Source organism: Nerophis ophidion, linkage group LG10 (genome assembly GCF_033978795.1).
Source record: "Nerophis ophidion isolate RoL-2023_Sa linkage group LG10, RoL_Noph_v1.0, whole genome shotgun sequence".
NCBI classification, from domain to species: Eukaryota; Metazoa; Chordata; class Actinopteri; order Syngnathiformes; family Syngnathidae; genus Nerophis; species Nerophis ophidion.
This window is the reverse complement of record NC_084620.1, coordinates 61802078-61821915: the sequence shown is the minus strand read 5'-3', so window position 1 is coordinate 61821915 and position 19838 is coordinate 61802078. Positions and strand designations below refer to the sequence as shown.

At 45.5% G+C, this 19838-nt stretch overlaps 1 protein-coding gene across 2 annotated transcripts in view; it reads left to right on the top strand.

Annotated features, from left to right (window-relative positions):
* srgap1b (SLIT-ROBO Rho GTPase activating protein 1b) overlaps window positions 1-19838 on the top strand; it is a 40587-nt gene that overhangs the window by 19461 nt on the left and 1288 nt on the right. The window contains exons 2-23 of one of the 2 annotated variants that reach the window (XM_061914353.1): window positions 3010-3205; window positions 3294-3348; window positions 10089-10196; window positions 12244-12306; window positions 13587-13784; window positions 13858-13986; window positions 14249-14470; window positions 14556-14657; window positions 14729-14926; window positions 15001-15085; window positions 15284-15311; window positions 15392-15425; window positions 15496-15556; window positions 15628-15705; window positions 15778-15912; window positions 15981-16086; window positions 17498-17722; window positions 17914-17993; window positions 18169-18349; window positions 18499-18630; window positions 18692-19025; window positions 19757-19838. The exon at window positions 19757-19838 is cut by the window's right edge and continues 1288 nt beyond it. In XM_061914353.1, coding sequence (XP_061770337.1) covers window positions 3010-3205; window positions 3294-3348; window positions 10089-10196; window positions 12244-12306; window positions 13587-13784; window positions 13858-13986; window positions 14249-14470; window positions 14556-14657; window positions 14729-14926; window positions 15001-15085; window positions 15284-15311; window positions 15392-15425; window positions 15496-15556; window positions 15628-15705; window positions 15778-15912; window positions 15981-16086; window positions 17498-17722; window positions 17914-17993; window positions 18169-18349; window positions 18499-18630; window positions 18692-19025; window positions 19757-19838 — 2832 coding nt within the window. The remainder of the gene's footprint in view (window positions 1-3009; window positions 3206-3293; window positions 3349-10088; window positions 10197-12243; window positions 12307-13586; window positions 13785-13857; window positions 13987-14248; window positions 14471-14555; window positions 14658-14728; window positions 14927-15000; window positions 15086-15283; window positions 15312-15391; window positions 15426-15495; window positions 15557-15627; window positions 15706-15777; window positions 15913-15980; window positions 16087-17497; window positions 17723-17913; window positions 17994-18168; window positions 18350-18498; window positions 18631-18691; window positions 19026-19756) is intronic. The other variant, XM_061914354.1, reaches the window with a different exon arrangement.

The following is a 19838-nucleotide window of genomic DNA, read 5'->3' as shown; positions in this document are numbered from 1 at the left end:
TATCGATGGAAAAATGCATTTTTAGACGGCTAGGAAACCCCAAGAGTAAAAAACAGTTGCCTTGTTGCCTTTCCATTAAGAACAAAAAAATAGTTTTTAGTATAAGTTTGCTGGTTTCAAGAATTGTGATGTCGAGTGTATATCATGATGTCAAGATAATGGCAACAGCATTTACTTCCTTTAAGAATGTTTTTCAAAATATTGAGCGAAAAGGTCTCTTTTTTTCCTAACAAGAAAAATGCAGTTGTTATTCGTGAGAATATACTTATTTGAAGGTATTTTTGGCTTCATTGAGGTTTGCTAATTTGACTTGTTTTGGAAAGTCTTGACAAGCCAAATGTTCTTGTTCTACTGGCAGATCATTTTGCTTCGTTGAAATAAAATACCCCTAATTTTTGTATCTTTTTTCCTTGTTTTTGAACACTGACTTTTTGCAGTGTACAGTAGACATTTGATTTTGGTCTATTTATTTAGTCCGTTACAGAAGTGCTCTGATGTTTTTAAGCACTCTCTAAAATAGGATTTTTGCGGGTTTTTTTTAAGACAAACTGTAGAAAATGAAAGAACAGAAGAATCTGCTGCAAAAATGTGAGTCTCTCACAAGTTTTTTTGGAACTGAACTCACAAGGCACCTCTTGAATAGTCCAAATGAGGAAAAAGAGAGGACATAAAATAGAAGTTTGAGGAACATCACCAGTATAACTAAAGAAGTTGTCCAAATAACCACTGACTAGGAGGGTCAAAAACATTTGTTTTTATAAATTGCAAATCTTATTTGTAATGATTCTTAATCATTTAAAAAACATAAAAATATATTTTCCCCCTCAAAATCAGTTTGTGTACTTCCAGTTCATTCTATTTCCAATTCTGAAATCAAAAAACAAAGTTAGGGCCGTTTTTTGATTTTCACTACATATGGCAGAATAGTAAACATAGAAATAAGAGTTGATTTTCATTCAAATTTTACCATAAAATTAGAATTTTGTGCTGTTTTCCTTTTTTGGATTTAAATTTTTGCAGATAAACACAAAAATCCCATTCATGTTAATCCAAAATGCAAAAATGCGTGATTATCTGTGTAATGACAAATTTAACCGGAAGCAGTATTTTAACTTTTCCTTCGCGTTTTGGATGTTTTTAGCATAACGCTAACACCTTTGTTCAGCAGGAGTCTTTTAAGGTTTCCCTCTTGTGGTGGGTTTTTCTGAGGCCGATAGATATGTCTGAGCCCGGTGTACAGGGTTGAGCAAGTTTTATTTATGTCCACACAACTCTGGATTGCTTTCCAGCAATGTCTCTGGGACTTGCCAGTCCGGTGTGTCTCTATTCTAGCTCTGTGCGCGTGTCTCGCTCCGCTCTCCTGCATGTGTCTTTCTCTTTCTCCAACTCCCAACAGCGTGCCCCTGCCAGGCTGCTGCTAATAAAGGCAACAGGTGATTAGATAACAAGTCCCGGCTGGGCAATCTACTCACCTGCTGCTGTCTTCGAGGCCGGTCCTTACACAACCCACTCCGAGGAAGGCCTGCAGGCCACGCCCCCCTCCACAGAGTCGTTTTTTAAAAAAAAACTAATTAAATAGTTGTCTAACTTTTGTTTCTGAAATAAAAATACAAAAAAACGGCCCAAAATTTGTTTTTGGATTTGCGAAATCAAATTCGAAATCGAATGAACGGGAAACCTCCAGCCTGTTCAGACACTTGCAAATGAATTTTAGTAAAAACAAAGCCAGTTTTCTTTTAAATAATATAGAAAATTATCAGAGCTGTTTATGTTTTTATGATGGAATGTATAGTTAATCATTGTACCTACAAATGGCCGATAAGTGCTTTAAAATCTCATATCGGAATTTATCGGTATTAGTTTCAAAAACCAAAATTTCTGACTTTTTAAAATGCCGCTGTACGGAGTGGTACACGGACGTAGGGAGAAGTACAGAGTTCTAATAAACCTTAAAGACACTGCCTTTGCGTGCTGGCCCAGTCACATAATATATTTGGCTTTTCACACACACAAGTGAATGCAAGGCATATTTGGTCAACAGCCATCCAGGTCACACTGAGGGTGGCCGTATAAACAACTTTAACACTGTTCAAATATGCGCCACACTGTGAACCCACACCAAATAAAAATGACAAACACATTTCGGGAGAACATCTGTACCGTAACACAACAGAACAAATACCCAGAACCCCTTGCAGCACTAACTCTTCCAGGACGCTACATTATACAACCCCCTCCCCACCTCAACCTCCTCATGCTCTCTCAGGGAGAGCATGTCCCAAATTCCAAGCTGCTGTTTTGAGGCATGTTAAAAGAAATAATGCACATTGTGACTTCAATAATAAATATGGCAGCGCCATGTTGGCATTTGGTTTCCATAACTTGAGTTGATTTATTTTGTAAAACCTTGTTACATTGTTTAATGCATCCAGCGGGGCATCACAACAAAATTAGGCATAATAATCTGCTTATATCGGTATCGGTTGATATCGAAATCGGTAATTAAGAGTTGGACAATATCGGATATGGGCAAAAAAGCCATTATCGGACATCTCTAATTGTACACAATGGTTTTAAAAAAGTTTAGACTTGTAAATCGAGGATTGATTCTGAATGGAATCGTGACCCCCAAGAATGGAATCCAATGGTGTGGTGCCCCAAGATTTACAGCCTTAATACTAACTGTATCTTATGTAAAAAAAAAAAAAAGTTAAATTAATCAATACGAAAAACATGTGTAAGTGCTACAAAGGAGAGGACTAAAAGGGGAACGCCTCAGTTGTTTAAATCCCAAATTTGGAGCCCAATGTGAAGTTAAAGTGTCAATGCAAGGATCTCCCGATGTGTTTTAAAAGTGGTCCAAGTTCCCCGACACAACAGGACAATCCAGCGTTTGTAGGAATTTGCTGCAAAATGTTTGTGGCCCAAGTTTTGAACTGAACTGGGCGGCCAATATGTTGTCACCCCCGGGCCGCCACTTGAACACCCCTGCTGTGCGTGTATGTGCAGATGTACGCGCCCAGCTGGTGGAGCAGCAGCGCTGTCTGGAGCAGCAGACGGAGATGCGCGTCCAGCTCCTCCAGGACCTGCAGGACTTCTTCAGGAAGAAGTCCGAAATCGAGACGGAATACTCCAGAAACCTGGAGAAGCTGGCTGAGCGGTTCATGGCCAAGACCCGCAGCACCAAAGACCACCAGCAGTACAAGTAGGCGCTGAGAAGCTCCGCCCCCTTCAATAGATCTAGTTCAGGCTCGCTGATTGGAGGATAAATGTGTCATGTGTGCTTCTGGCAGAAAGGACCAGAACCTTCTGTCACCCGTCAACTGCTGGTACCTGCTGCTCAACCAGGTGAGCTGCAGTCTGATGCTGCATTTAGGAGATGATTGATTGCATACATGCATTCTGCTATTTTGCCAGCACACAGAGGATGCACTAGCAACACTAGCAACACCAACAACACCAACAACACTAACAACACTAACAACACTAGCAACACTAACAACACCAACAACACTAGCAACACTAACAACACCAACAACACTAACAACACCAACAACACCAACAACACCAGCAACACCAGCAACACCAACAACACCAACAACACCAACAACACCAACAAGACCAACAACACCAGCAACACCAACAAGACCAACAACACCAGCAACACCAACAACACCAACAACACCAACAACACCAACAACACCAACAACACTAGCAACACTAACAACACCAACAACACCAACAACACCAACAACACCAACAACACCAGCAACACCAGCAACACCAACAACACCAACAACACCAACAACACCAACAACACCAACAACACCAGCAACACTAACAACACCAACAACACTAACAACACCAACAACACCAACAACACCAGCAACACCAGCAACACCAACAACACCAACAACACCAGCAACACCAACAACACCAACAACACCAACAACACCAACAACACTAGCAACACTAACAACACCAACAACACTAACAACACCAACAACACCAACAACACCAGCAACACCAACAACACCAACAACACCAACAAGACCAACAACACCAGCAACACCAACAACACCAGCAACACCAGCAACACCAACAACACCAACAACACCAACAACACCAACAACACCAGCAACACCAGCAACACCAACAACACCAACAACACCAACAACACCAACAAGACCAACAACACCAGCAACACCAACAACACCAACAACACCAACAACACCAACAACACCAGCAACACCAGCAACACCAGCAACACCAGCAACACCAGCAACACCAGAAACACCAGCAACACCAGCAACACTAAAAACACTAACAACACTAGCAACACTAGCAACACTAGCAACACCAGCAACACCAACAACACCAACAACACCAGCAACACCAGCAACACCAACAACACCAACAACACCAGCAACACCAGCAACACCAACAACACCAGCAACACTAGCAACACTAGCAACACTAGCAACACCTGCAACACCAACAACACCAACAACACCAGCAACACCAACAACACCAGCAACACTAGCAACACTAGCAACACTAACAACACCAGCAACACCAGCAACACCAGCAACACCAGCAACACCAACAACACCAACAACACCAGCAACACCAGCAACACCAGCAACACCAGCAACACCAACAACACCAACAACACCAGCAACACCAACAACACCAGCAACACCAGCAACACCAACAACACCAACAACACCAACAACACCAACAACACCAGCAACACCAGCAACACCAACAACACCAACAACACCAACAACACCAACAAGACCAACAACACCAGCAACACCAACAACACCAACAACACCAACAACACCAACAACACCAGCAACACCAGCAACACCAGCAACACCAACAACACCAACAACACCAACAACACCAGCAACACCAGCAACACCAACAACACCAACAACACCAACAACACCAACAACACCAGCAACACCAGCAACACCAACAACACCAACAACACCAACAACACCAACAAGACCAACAACACCAGCAACACCAACAACACCAACAACACCAACAACACCAACAACACCAGCAACACCAGCAACACCAGCAACACCAACAACACCAGCAACACCAGAAACACCAGCAACACCAGCAACACCAGCAACACTAAAAACACTAACAACACTAGCAACACTAGCAACACTAGCAACACCAGCAACACCAGCAACACCAACAACACCAACAACACCAGCAACACCAGCAACACCAACAACACCAACAACACCAACAACACCAGCAACACCAGCAACACCAGCAACACCAACAACACCAGCAACACTAGCAACACTAGCAACACTAGCAACACCAGCAACACCTGCAACACCAACAACACCAACAACACCAGCAACACCAACAACACCAGCAACACTAGCAACACTAGCAACACTAACAACACCAGCAACACCAGCAACACCAGCAACACCAGCAACACCAACAACACCAACAACACCAGCAACACCAGCAACACCAGCAACACCAGCAACACCAACAACACCAACGACACCAGCGACACCAGCGACACCAGCAACACCAGCAACACCTGCAACACCAACAACACCAACAACACCAACAACACCAGCAACACCAGCAACACCAGCAACACCAACAACACCAGCAACACCAGCAACACCAGCAACACCAGCAACACTAAAAACACTAGCAACACTAGCAACACTAGCAACACTAACAACACTAACAACACTAACAACACTAACAACACTAGCAACACTAGCAACACTAGCAACACTAGCAACACTAACAACACTAGCAACACTAGCAACACTAGCAACACTAGCAACACTAACAACACTAACAACACTAGCAACACTAGCAACACTAGCAACACTAGCAACACTAACAACACTAACAACACTAGCAACACTAGCAACACTAGCAACACTAGCAACACTAACAACACTAGCAACACTAGCAACACTAGCAACACCAGCAACACCAACAACACCAGCAACACCAGCAACACCAACAACACCAGCAACACCAGCAACACCAGCAACACCAACAACACCAACAACACCAGCAACACCAGCAACACCAGCAACACCAACAACACCAGCAACACCAACAACACCAGCAACACCAGCAACACCAGCAACACCAACAACACCAGCAACACCAGCAACACCAGCAACACCAGCAACACCAACAACACCAGCAACACCAGCAACACCAGCAACACCAACAACACCAGCAACACCAGCAACACCAGCAACACCAGCAACACCAACAACACCAGCAACACCAACAACACCAGCAACACCAGCAACACCAGCAACACCAGCAACACCAGCAACACCAACAACACCAGCAACACCAACAACACCAACAACACCGGCAACACCGGCAACACCGGCAACACCAGCAACACTAACAACACTAACAACACCAACAACACCAACAACACCAACAACACCAACAACACCAGCAACACCAGCAACACCAGCAACACCAGCAACACCAACAACACCAGCAACACCAACAACACCAACAACACCGGCAACACCGGCAACACCGGCAACACCAGCAACACTAACAACACTAACAACACCAACAACACCAACAACACCAACAACACCAACAACACTAACAACACTAACAACACTAGCAACACACCTTCAAATTCAAACTTGCCTACTAAACTTTAAAACTGCCATAAAATCATGGCTCAGCTCAACTTCTTCCTGATCTCAACCAAAATTGACCCGCAGCAACTTTCCAAAGCATCAAACAGGTTTATATGTGGTTATAGTGTATATATATTTATATGTGGTTATAGTGTATATATATTTATATGTGGTTATAGTGTACATATATTTATATGTGGTTATAGTGTACATATATTTATATGTGGTTATAGTTTACATATATTTATATGTGGTTATAGTGTACATATATTTATATGTGGTTATAGTGTACATATATTTATATGTGGTTATAGTGTACATATATTTATATGTGGTTATAGTGTACGTATATTTATATGTGGTTATAGTGTATGTATATTTATATGTGGTTATGGTGTACATATATTTATATGTGGTTATGGTGTATATATATTTATATGTGGTTATAGTGTACATATATTTATATGTGGTTATAGTGTACATATATTTATATGTGGTTATAGTGTACATATATTTATATGTGGTTATAGTGTACATATATTTATATGTGGTTATAGTGTACGTATATTTATATGTGGTTATAGTGTATGTATATTTATATGTGGTTATGGTGTACATATATTTATATGTGGTTATGGTGTATATATATTTGTATACGGTTATAGTGTACACATATTTTCTCATTCTGTTTTGCACACTCTTGGAGTCAACATGTACATAGTGTCATGTACATAGTGTCATGTACATAATGAATATACCACCTCTCCCCCATTGTATGCATTTATTGTTTGTCAAATCACCTGACATGTTTACTGTGTATATGTACATCCATCCATCCATCCATCCATCCATCCATTTTCTGCCGCTTATTCCCGTTCGGGGTCGCGGGGGGCGCTGGCCCCTATCTCAGCTACAATCGGGCGGAAGGCGGGGTACACCCTGGACAAGTCGCCACCTCATCGCAGGGCCAACACAGATAGACAGACAACATTCACACTCACATTCACACACTAGGGCCAATTTAGTGTTGCCAATCAACCTATCCCCAGGTGCATGTCTTTGGAAGTGGGAGGAAGCCGGAGTACCCGGAGGGAACCCACGCATTCACTTATCCATTTTTTACGGATAATTATTTTTATATACTACATGTTACAGGTTTCTTTTATTATTTAGTATCCAATGTGATGAATATTTCATGGACCACAATGGAAACAAGCCTTTTGGCTTTTTGTGTCTTCCATTTGAATTTTTAAAGCATTACATGGATTCAATTTTTAAGATGGTATTAAACTTCTCAATCAATTAATCGACGTCACCAACAAATCAGAATCAGAAACAGAAATTCTTTATCAATCCCTGACTTTGTTGACTTTGTCACACTTTTTTGGGGGGGGGGGGATTTTGTGTATCCTTCACAATCCCAATGTGAGACAAGAAGGCTTGTTGTTCTTTTTTCATGCATTCGAATTAGGTGGTGGCGAACAATGCAGGTAGTGGGATATTGATCTAGTCCGCCTATAAAGCTCTCTAAAAACATCCCAAAAATGGTTTATATACCTTAAGTATTCATGTAGTATCTAGTAACATTCATAATAACATGTCATTATATCGTATTTTGATCATTTTAAGCATCCATCCATCTTCTTCCACTTATCAAGTTTGGGTCGCGGGGGCAGCAGCCTAAGCAGAGAAGCCCAGACTTCCCTCTCCCCAGTCACTTGGTCCAGCTCTTCCCGGGGTATCCCGAGGCGTTCTCTGGCCAGCCGGGAGACATAGTCTTCCCAACGTGTCCTGGGTCTTCCCCGTGGCCTCCTACCGGTCGGACATGCCCTAAACACCTCCCTAGGGAGGCGTTCGGGTGGCATCCTGACCAGATGCCCCAACCACCTCATCTGGCTCCTCTCCATGTGGAGGAGCAGCGGCTTTACTTTGAGTTCCCCCCCCCAACTTAGAGAGGGCACTCCACCCTTTTCCAGGCGAGAACCATGGACTGGGACTTGGAGGTGCTGATTCTCATTCCGGTCGCTTCACACTCGGCTGCGAACCGATCCAGTGAGAGCTGAAGATCCTGGCCAGATGAAGCCATCAGGACCACATCATCTGCAAAAAGCAGAGACCTAATCCTGCAGTCACCAAACCAAATCCCCTCAACGCCTTGACTGCGCCTAGAAATTCTGTCCATAAAAGTTCTGAACAGAATGGGTGACAAAGGGCAGCCTTGGCGGAGTCCAACCCTCACTGGAAACGTGTTCGACTTACTCCCGGCAATGCGGACCAAGCTCTGACACTGATCATACAGGGAGTGGACCGCCACAATCAGACAGTCCCATACCCCATACTCTCTGAGCACTCCCCACAGGACTTCCCGAGGGACACGGTCCAATGCCTTCTCAAAGTCCACAAAGCAAATGTAGACTGGTTGGGCAAACTCCCAAACACCCTCAAGGACCTTGCCCAGAGTATAGAGCTGGTCCACAGTTCCACCACCAGGACCAAAACCACACTGTTCCTCCTAAATCCGAGGTACAGCTTTTGAGGTTTTGATCATTTTAAGCATACAGCGGCATATTAATTTTGCATACAACATTCGCTTTTCCCTTCAATACTACTTCTAATGATGGCAGACTTCATGAGAGCCAATAACGGTTACTTTGAGACAAATCATCCAGAACCTTATATTTTTGAGCCTGAATATAAGGAGGATGAGCTACAAGATTTAGAAGCTGGGTGCTAGGCAGATCCAGTTTTAGTGAAACACTAAGCATCATGTGGTAAACAAGAAATACAAACATTATAAAACAGTCACTTAAAGTTAAAGTTAAAGTACCACTGATAGTCTCACACACAATAGGTGTGGTGAAATTCCCGTCTGCACTTGACCCGTCCTTTTGTTCCACCCCCTGGGAGGTGAGGGAAGCAGTGAGCAGCAGCGTTGGCCACGCTCGGGAACAATTTTTGGTGATTTGATATGTGAATTTAGGGCAAGGGGCACAATTTTTATAAATCGGGTTTGAGACCCCTTAAATATCAGATTTTCTGCCGGACCGGATGAGCTTGCAAATATTGGCGAGTTTTCATGCATGTGAAGGCCCTCAAAAATGCCACCGAAGTGGGAGAATAATATTAAACAAATCAGTTTTAATAGGGCCTTCGCAGCTTTTTGCTGCCTGAGTCCTAATAATGACTGTCATGTGAGATCATGATTGGTTGTCGGATTTAAAATGTACAAAAAAAAGTCCAAAAGTGGCCCCCAGAGCCTTCAACTTTTCTGTATGCGGCCCTCCCTGGAAAACTTTGGACACCCTTGATGTAGGTGTTGGTGCATTCAAAGACATTGACTGTCTTCGAAGCGCCGCGTGATGTATTTCCCTCGTCCCTCAAACGCAACACGTCTGTCCTCAGGTGAGGAGGGAGAGCAAGGACCACGCCACCCTCAGCGACCTCTACTTGAACAACGTCATCAGTCGCCTCACGCACATCAGCGAGGACTCGGCCCGCCTCCTCAAGAGGGTAAGCAAGCCTCCATCTGTGATGTGGACACAACAACACTACACCTTGGCAATTATTTTCACTCGGGGGGCCAAATTTAGAGGAAAAAATGTGTCTGGGGCCCAAAATATCTATTTTTAGCAAAACTAATACAAAACCTCACATTGATGTCTGATTGAATGCTAAAAGCGCTATGACAGACCGCCTTAAAAAAAGGAATGTAATAAAAAAAAATTTACCGAATGAGACACCCACAATGTACATGAAAATAAAGAATGGGGGATTTACAATATTTAGTATTTTATATTCTTACTTTAAACTGTTTTATATTTAAATTTGTTATCCTGTAAAACGTCTTTGAGTATTCATAAAAGCGCTATACAAAATAAATGTATTATTAAGTATGAAGGATAAAACACTAAATATTAACAACACATGAACATCACACCTCTCCTTCCACATATTTTACAATCAAGCGAAACGCAACAAAAATGAAACAAACACAGCGAAATATGAACGCAAATAGTAAAAAATAAACCCACCTACGATCTGATACATCTGATGTATCATTAAGCTCTAGAACTTTGTTGTAAAAATCTCCTTCCACGTCTGTCCCTGACACCCACATTTCAGGATGGCCGCTCTGGAAACACTCTGTGGAAACACTCCCCGCCCACACTGCTTGGTGCCTTGTCTGAGCTACTGTGCCCTACGTTACCATAGTAACTAATTAGATGACCATAGTAACTAATTAGATGACCGTAGTAACTAATTAGATAACCATAGTAACTAATTAGATGACCATAGTAACTAATTAGATGACCATAGTAACTAATTAGATGACCATAGTAACTAATTAGATGACCATAATAACTAATTTGATGACCATAGTAACTAATTAGATAACCATAGTAACTAATTAGATGACCATAGTAACTAATTACCATAGTAACTAGTATATCATGTAAAAGGTCAGATTTGAACCATTGAAATACTTTGTATAGTTCAAGACTTCCGGTCATTTTAAAACATCATAATGGCAGCTAGATTTTCAATCTTAAAGATCTAAAAAAAATTATTTGGGAATGTCCGGCGGGCCGGATTGGAAAGCTTAACGGGCCGCATGTGGCCCCGTGGCCTTAATTTGCCCAGGTTTGCACCAGACAATGGGCATATGCTAACACATCCCCCAACCCCATCCTGCGACTTCATTACCGCTTGAATCCCTTATGGGTCATGGACGACTGGGCAGCGTTTAGATAGCAGCAACCTACCACCGTAGCCCCCACTCCCTCTCCTCTGTTGCAAGTCTTGTGGATTCTTTGTAACTTGTTTATGCGGGCTATTTCTATTGTCGTTTTTTTTTTCTGATCTCAGCCTTAGACTGATTTTTATTATTTTTTTATTTTTTTAACTCATGCCCCCTGTTTCACACCTTTTTATGGGCGCCAGAACTTGGCTGACCCGTCTGCGGTCCTGTTCTATCTCTGTCTCCCTGTAATGTTTGTCTGCTCTGGAGTGGAACTGTGCTGAAAACGTAATTTCGATTCCTTATTTGTCTTGTAGACGTGAAGAATTGACAATAAAGTTGACTGTTGCTGACAACATCAACACGGAGGGCGCTGTCCAAAGTCTCTGACTGGATAAGGATGGAGGACATTGTTGTCCTTTGTGTGTCCTGCACACCAAAGTGCTTGTCAGAAACATTTAGTATTTAGTAACGGCAACAATGCATCAATTATTGCGAAGCTGGGCTAAACTTAGAGCGGCATGTCCCGCGTGTGCCGAAGCGAGCGGAATGTTGACGACGGCGAAGCAAAGTCAAGTCAGTTTTCCAGAGCTCTGCCGGGCTTTTTGGCTAATTAAACACGCCTCCCAGTGGAGCGCCTCTCCATTATTAATCCCTCTTGTGTTTGCGCGAGCCGACTGCCAGCAGCTGGAAAACAAACGCGGCCTCCGTGGTGAAAAAGGCTGGGAAAAACTGCGATGCTTTCCGCTTCATGTTTGATGTGATCTCTCCATTTTGCTGTCGACGTTGATGCACTTCCACACGTGTCCCCACCTTTAGAGCAAGGAGATCATCTTCCAGCTTCAGGAGGATCTCATGAAGCTCCTCAATGAGCTCTACACGGTACGTAAACGCCAACTTCACCTTATGTTACCTCTGCAAAGACGTCGGATGACATACAGTAGAGAGAAGACACACATGCAGAAATAAACACTGTAAGTTTCCAAGGCATCCCACTGCTTCTTAACGCCTTGCTAGGAAACACTTTCTAAGGGTGCGTTCACACGTGTATTTTTGTCAGCAGCTCAAATAATGCTTAAAGTCGGGTGTTGCTTTGCATCGTCTGGCTGACAGCCGCATTTGGTGCCGTTGTATTCGCTGTTTTGCTCCGATGATGCGGTCGATGTTGGCACTTGACTCACTCCGGACGAGAATCCTCCGGCAAGTGGACCATACTTGCCAACCCTCCGATTTTCCCGGGAGACTCCCGGCATTCAGTGCCCCTCCCGAAAATCTCCTGGGGTAAACATTCTCCCAATTTCCACGCAGACCGCATTATTGGGGGCGTGCCTTAAAGGCACTGCCTTTATCATCTCCTACAACCTGTCTTCACGTCCGATTCTCCTATGTATAAACAGAATCCAGGCCCATTCACATGACATATGCGGCTATGACGCACACAGAAGTGAATGCATAGCATACTTAATCAACAGCCGTACAGGTCACACTGAGGGTGGCCGTATAAACAACTTTAACACTGCTGCAAATATGCGCCACACTGTGAACGCACAGCAAACAAGAATGACAAACACATTTCGGGAGAACATCCGCACCGTAACACAACATAAACACAACAGAACAAATACCCAGAACTCCTTGCAGCACTAACTCTTCCGGGACGCTACAATATACATCCCCTGCTACCACCAAACCCCGCCCACCTCAACCCCGCTCCCCCAATCTCCCGAGTTCGGAGGTCTCAAGGTTGGCAAGTATGAAGTGGACCGAGAACCCTCTTTCAGGTGGTCTTGGCCCCCCCTCTCCCCACCCCTTCCACCCCCGCGTTAGTGTTTTTGTTCCGTTTAGTCTTTTTGGTCCCATTCTGCTCTCACACTTGACTAAACGAACTGTACTACAAGAGCAGATGTCATTCGAAGGGAATAGAGTATTCTGAGTACATGTATGTAATACACAGTGTACTTAGAAGTAATCTGAGTATTTGTCATGTATTTATTACACAATGTACTTAAAAGTGAAATAGGTCATCTGAGTACATGTCATGTATAATACACAATGTACTCAGAAGTGAAAGTAGTCATTTGGGTACACCTCATTTGATCCAGAGTGTACATTTTTTCTTCTTCATTCAAACGTGAGGATGTCTGCTGACTTTGGTTGCCTAGGTGATGAAGACCTACCACATGTACCACGTGGAAACCATCAGTGCGGAAAGCAAGCTGCGGGAAGCAGAGCGTCAGGAAGGGCGGGTGAAGGGCGGGTCTGGCACAGGGGTGGCAGTGGATCCTGTGTTTGGCCTGCGCATCGAGGAACGCCACCAGAGACGCAACGCCGCCCGCAAGATGGAGAAGATGCGAGAGAAGGTACTCCCAGGGTCCTAGACTAACTTTCGAACCCTTTGACATATTTTGTCTGTGTTTGCTCCGCCTCCCGCAGAGAAAAGCCAAGTATTCCGAGAACAAACTGAAGACGCTCAAAGCAAGGAACGAGTACCTGCTGACCCTAGAGGCCACCAACGCGTCCGTGTTCAAGTACTACATCCACGACCTGCCTGACATCATTGACGTGAGTTGACCTACTGCTATATGAAATATATCTGAGGATGTTCTCATTCATCCAGGTCCTTGTAGTGGATTGCCTAGATCTGACCAAATTAAGTCTATGAGCATGAACTGATGAAGCCTGCTCGGATGAGAAGCAAAACGTCTTTGAAGACAAACTGAGCAGTCCAGTCACGGGCGATTGAATGCCCTGAGAATTGACTCTTGATTGTAGTAAACTATTTAGTACACGTTGTGTAGTTACATCGTAGTATTCCTTCTTCCAGTGCTGTGACCTAGGGTACCACTCCAGTCTGAGCCGGGCTCTGAGGACCTACCTGTCAGCAGAACTGAGCCTGGAGGCCTCCAGGAGGGCTGGTCTGGAAGTGCTTGAGGGCGCTGTGGAGGGTCTTGATCCCGCTCGAGACCGCCAGCGTCTTCTGGGTCTCTATCCAACCGCCTTCTGCCCGCCGTCACGCTTCAACTTCCAGGCCCACATGGGTGACGCGGTCGGTAGAAGTGGTGTAGTTGAGGAGATCCTTCAACTGATGCTGATAATCTGATTGTTGCACTTGTGGTGGCCCTTCTTGTTAGGTGACGCAGATCGCCTCTCAGCCACAAGTCCAGGCGGAGCTTACCCTCCGCCTCACGCAGTTGCAGACCCGCCTGGCATCACTAAAAATAGAGAATGAAGAGGTCGGAGTCCTGATACTGATTTGTACCATGCCTTAGTCCTCGTAATGTTTTTTCTTCGGGTTTGTTTCCAGGTGAAGAAAACCTGGGGGGCCACGCTGACCACCCTGCAGGACATGACAGTCCTGGACGACTACGATGTCTCCCAGAGTTTCACCCACAGTCCGTCGTCCGAGTCAGTAAAATCCAGTGTGTCGGACAGTTACCTGAACAAACCCAGTCTGGCCAAGAGACGAGCCAACCAACATGAGACAGAACTCTTCTACTTCACTGTGAGGTCCAGTGCAGCATTCACAAACAAAGACCAGTATTAGACAAACTGAGCTTCTGTGCTGTTGTCTTTCAGAAATTCCGTGAGTACCTGGAGGGGAGTAACCTAATCTCCAAGCTCCAAGCAAAACATGACATCTTGAAGAAAGCCTTAGCAGAAGGTGAGACCAACAAAAACTTCTCGTCACTTTTAAAGTCTTGTTTCCACCAAGCGGTCCACTTCCAAGTCACTTTGGAACGGAAAGTCCTAATCCAACTTGGCAGTGACCATTCTCTAGCTACCAATAAATGCTCTGTATCATGTCTATATCTTTTTGGATGAAAGTGCCATGGAGAATAAAAGTGTTTCTGTCTGGCAGGCTACAAAGCAGAGCTGCTCACCACGAGGTAAGATGCTGGTTCTTCCTCATCATGTTGATGATCAATTCCCACACTACAATTTTTAAAGATGACCTTTCTTCTTTCAGTCGCGGGCGGAAGAACTCGCACAGCAAGCACCAGGTAGTGTTCAGCTTCGAAGTTGTAACGTAACCTGCTGATGTGACTAACGGACGACACATTGTGTTGACAGGATTCAACCAAAGCCATACCTCTGCTGGTGGAGAGCTGTGTCCGCTACATCAACCTGCATGGTGAGTCACGCCGCCACATGACAGACCACCCGTGATGAGGTCGAGGATGATGGTTGTCCTGCTGTCAATAGGTCTTCAGCATCAAGGCATTTTCCGGGTGTCCGGCTCTCAGGTAGAGGTCAATGACATCAAGAACTCCTTTGAGAGAGGTGAGTGGTTGGACTTCAATGCCACAGAAGGCAAACAAGGATATTTTTGACTCAATTTGCTCTACCCTACAGGTAACGACCCACTGATTGACGAGGAAAGTAACCACGACATCAACTCGGTGGCTGGCGTCTTGAAGCTTTACTTCCGAGGTCTGGAAAACCCACTTTTCCCGAGCGACAGGTTCAACGACCTCATCGCCTGTGTCCGTGAGTGTCGCCGTCGCTTGTAGGTTGTGTTGGTGTCGACATGGTATGAGTTTTCTTCCTGGGTGCAGGCATGGACAACCTCTATGAGAGAGCCCAGTGCATCCAGAAGATCCTGCTGGGCGTCCCAAGGGCCACACTAGTAGTGATGCGCTACCTCTTTGCCTTCCTCAACCAGTTAGTATCCATTTGCCAAAACTTTTTGGTAATCATAGTGCCAACCTTTCACAAAGCACGACAAGATGATAGATTGGCAACCATGGACAAAAACAGCAAATTGTAAACAACCCTGAAAATATTTATCATTTCGTCCTCTCATCTTTTGCCGGTTAATCCAAGTACACAAGTACCTCTCTTTTTATCCATAAGCAGTTCCACAAGGTCCGGCTAAACAGAATAGTCTGAAAATCAAAGTAACTTTTAATAAAAAAACGTTTAAATCTAACTAAAAAATGTGTGGAGAAGTTGGTAGAGTGTCCGTGCCAGCAGCCTGAGAGTTCCTGGTTCGATCCCCACCTTCTACCAACCTAGTCATGTCCATTGTGTCCTTGAGCAAGACACTTCACCCTTGCTCCTGATGGGTCGTGGTTAGGGCCCTGCATGGCAGCTCCCTCCATCAGTGTGTGAATGTGTGTGTGAATGTGGAAGTAGTGTCAAAACGCTTTGAGTACCTTGAAGGTAGAAAGGCGCTATACAAGTATAAACCCATTTACCATTGACTATTTCATAGAAATTGCATGTGAACACTGAAAAGCCGTAGCCAAACTGAACAGTTAGCATGCAAACCAGATAGCATCAAGTAGTAAGAAATACAATTCTAGGTGTATATCTGCAAAATGAGCTTCAAAAGCTAGCATGCTAATAATGTTGGCTGAGGTCAAGTAACAAAGTATGTGACTCTGAGGAACATGCCTGCAAAATTTGCTTACAAAAAAGTTGCCGTGCTAACGTTGGCATGCTTTGAGTATCAAAATATATGACTGAAGTATATTGATTGATTGATTGAAACTTTTATTAGTAGATTGCACAGTACAGTACATATTCCCTACAATTGACCACTAAATGGTAACACCCCAATAAGTTTTTCAACTTGTTTAAGTCGAGGTCCATGTTAATCAATTCATGGTAATTCATGGTGTACACCAACAAAATTAGCTAAATAAAGGCTAAGATGCTAACATGCTAAAGTTAACATGCTATTAGTTGACTAACAGTAGCACGGATCATTTTTACTTTTAACAGATTGAATTGGTTAAGAAATATGGGGGTCCCTGTTTAATGTGAATAAGCATGTGTAAAATGTCAAATAATGAATGAAATTCTTGCTAGCTCCTTCCTGCTGTGTCACGGATTATAATTGAATGGCAAACTCATTGGCGTTCACATAGTCTCTGGTGAGGCGCAACATCAGTGCTGGGCTGGTGAACACCTGGACCGGGATTTTGAGTTATGCTGAATGTGCTGTTTTGCACACAAAAGTATAGACATTATTTCCCTATGAATTCATTTGACTACGAAACACGCATCAAAAAAATATCAAAATCGTTTCGCTTAAAAAAGTTTGACCTGAGTGCTTCTGCTCCTCTAGCTTGTCCAAGTACAGCGACGAGAACATGATGGACGCTGGGAACTTGGCCATCGTGTTCGGCCCCACCCTCCTGCCCACACCCGACGCCCTGGACCAGGTGGCCTGTCAGGCCCACGTCAACGAGGTGGTCAAGACCGTCATCCTGCATCACGACAGCATCTTTCCAGACACCAAGGAGCTGCCGGGCCCGGTTTACGAGACCTGCATGACGGGCGAGCAGTACTGGTGAGGTCTTAGTTCTAATCGCTGTACTTTTTAGATCTGCTGACCAAACAGGAGGATGTTTCGTGGTGTGATGCATTTGTGTGCTGTCACCATAGCAACCTGCATCGGGGCTGCTTGTGTCACTCATAGACTGTCTATTCTGCTTCTTGCCCCGCCCACGTCTCCCTTCCTTCCCCCACTGCTCCCTGCAGCGAGAGTCCATTCAGTGAGCCGGGGGCGCTGGAGGAGACCGAGCCGGATGCCGGCACTGAGACCCAGACCAGCGACGAGGGTACACATGCACTCTGACCTTTACGCAGTCAGCCCCGCCGACGCTCAACACCACCTCAGATAGCCGGTGGAGAGAGCCGTTGCCGTGGCAACTGCAGCCATGGCGACATCCTTCCCTTTCTCTCTGTGGGAATGAATAGACACTCCTTTCTCCCACCCCCCGGTCCCCTTTGCAGAGGGCGAGGCAGTGGAGGCGGTGGCGAGGTTCGACTACGTCGGTCGCTCGGGTCGCGAGCTGTCATTCATGAAGGGGGCGTCGCTGCAGCTCTACCGGCGGGCGTCACATGACTGGTGGGAAGGGCGCCACAATGGCAGCCGCGGTCTGGTGCCGCATCAGTACATCGTGGTCAAGGACAGGCAAGTGCATGTTGCGGGACGGATCTACGTCAATGCACTTGTGTTGATGGACTTCCTCTGCACTAATCCCGCTATTGGTCACTTAATTGATGATTGCTGCTCAGTGACTTCTACTCTGTTGGTGTGTGTGGGCGGGTGGGGGTGTACAGGGGCGACACCATGTCAGACACGCTCAGTCAAAAAGCGGACAGCGATGGCGGAAGCAGCAGCACGGACGACAAGAGGTCCACCCGAGACCTGTGCTCGCCCACCGACATTCGACCGCCAGAGTTGTATAACAGGTGTGTGTGTAAAAAAAAAGGTGCTGCTCGGCAGCAATAATCAAAGCATTCCTCACGACAGCCACAGGAGGAAGCGAACAGACGGCTTGTTCCGCCGTCCCCTGGGACGCTCCAACGACTGCCATGGCAACGGGGCGACCATGGAGAGAAGCTCGCCACCAGTGACGGGTCATTTCAGTCCCAGGGAGCTGCTACTAGGGCGCAGCCAGGGTTTGACTCCGCCCCTCGACAGCCCCGAGCGCCGACGCCGCTCAGCCGCCGTCACCGTGACGGTGAGCCGCCACGACTCGCTGCGGAGGCCGGAGGACACGCCCATACGGCGGTCCAGCAGCGGCCAGCACGGCTTTGCTGACTCCTATCGAACACGAGCGCTGGACCCCAGCACGCTGGCTCAGGTAGGTTCTGGCGAGATTCAAGATTCAAGATTCAAGATGATGTATTGTCAATTCTTAACATGCACAAGACACTTAAGAACTGAAAAGTACATTTTGGGCACAGTCCCACTAAGAGCAGACATACGTTACAGGGAGACAAGACGGGACCGCCAACGGATCAGCCATTTTTACGGCGCTCCTTAAAAAAGGTGGGGAAAAGGTGATATTGGGAAAGGGGGGAAGAGTAAAAAAATATCAGTCAAAGGCTGGACCCACGGGAGGGGGCCCATGCTGAGTCCAAGGTAAAAAACCTCATTTGCAATGCACACATAAACACGTTACATTTAATCACGATGACTCGCACAGAAGGGGGTGGGGGAGGGAGTTTGAACCCTGGAGGGCATCGAGGGGAAAATCAAGTGGTGGTGAAGGCGTGGGGTGGGGGAGGGGAGTTGTGTGCGTGTGTGCCCAATTGTCTTGGGTGTGATGGTGTAATTTTTTGTAGACTAAGCCCGACCTCAAAAAGTTTGACACCAGGTGTCGTTGAGAAGGGAGGGAGGTCAAAAGCGTCCATCCTTGAGGTGTCCTCGGGGGTGTTTTTCAGAACAGCCTGGTCCTAGCGTCAAGGCCATTTGAGGGAGTCAAATGTTTTTTGCGAACAGACAAAACAATGACTTGTCTGTTCTTAGTCCATGCCGGCTCTCCACTAACAAAGACCACGGGCGCGCTTTAATATTGTGAACGTCTTGCAGGACATCGAGGAGAAGGTGACGGTGGCCTTGGGGGACTTTCGGCACATGGAGCGACAGGGGTGCAGGCCGGCGCCGGACGTGG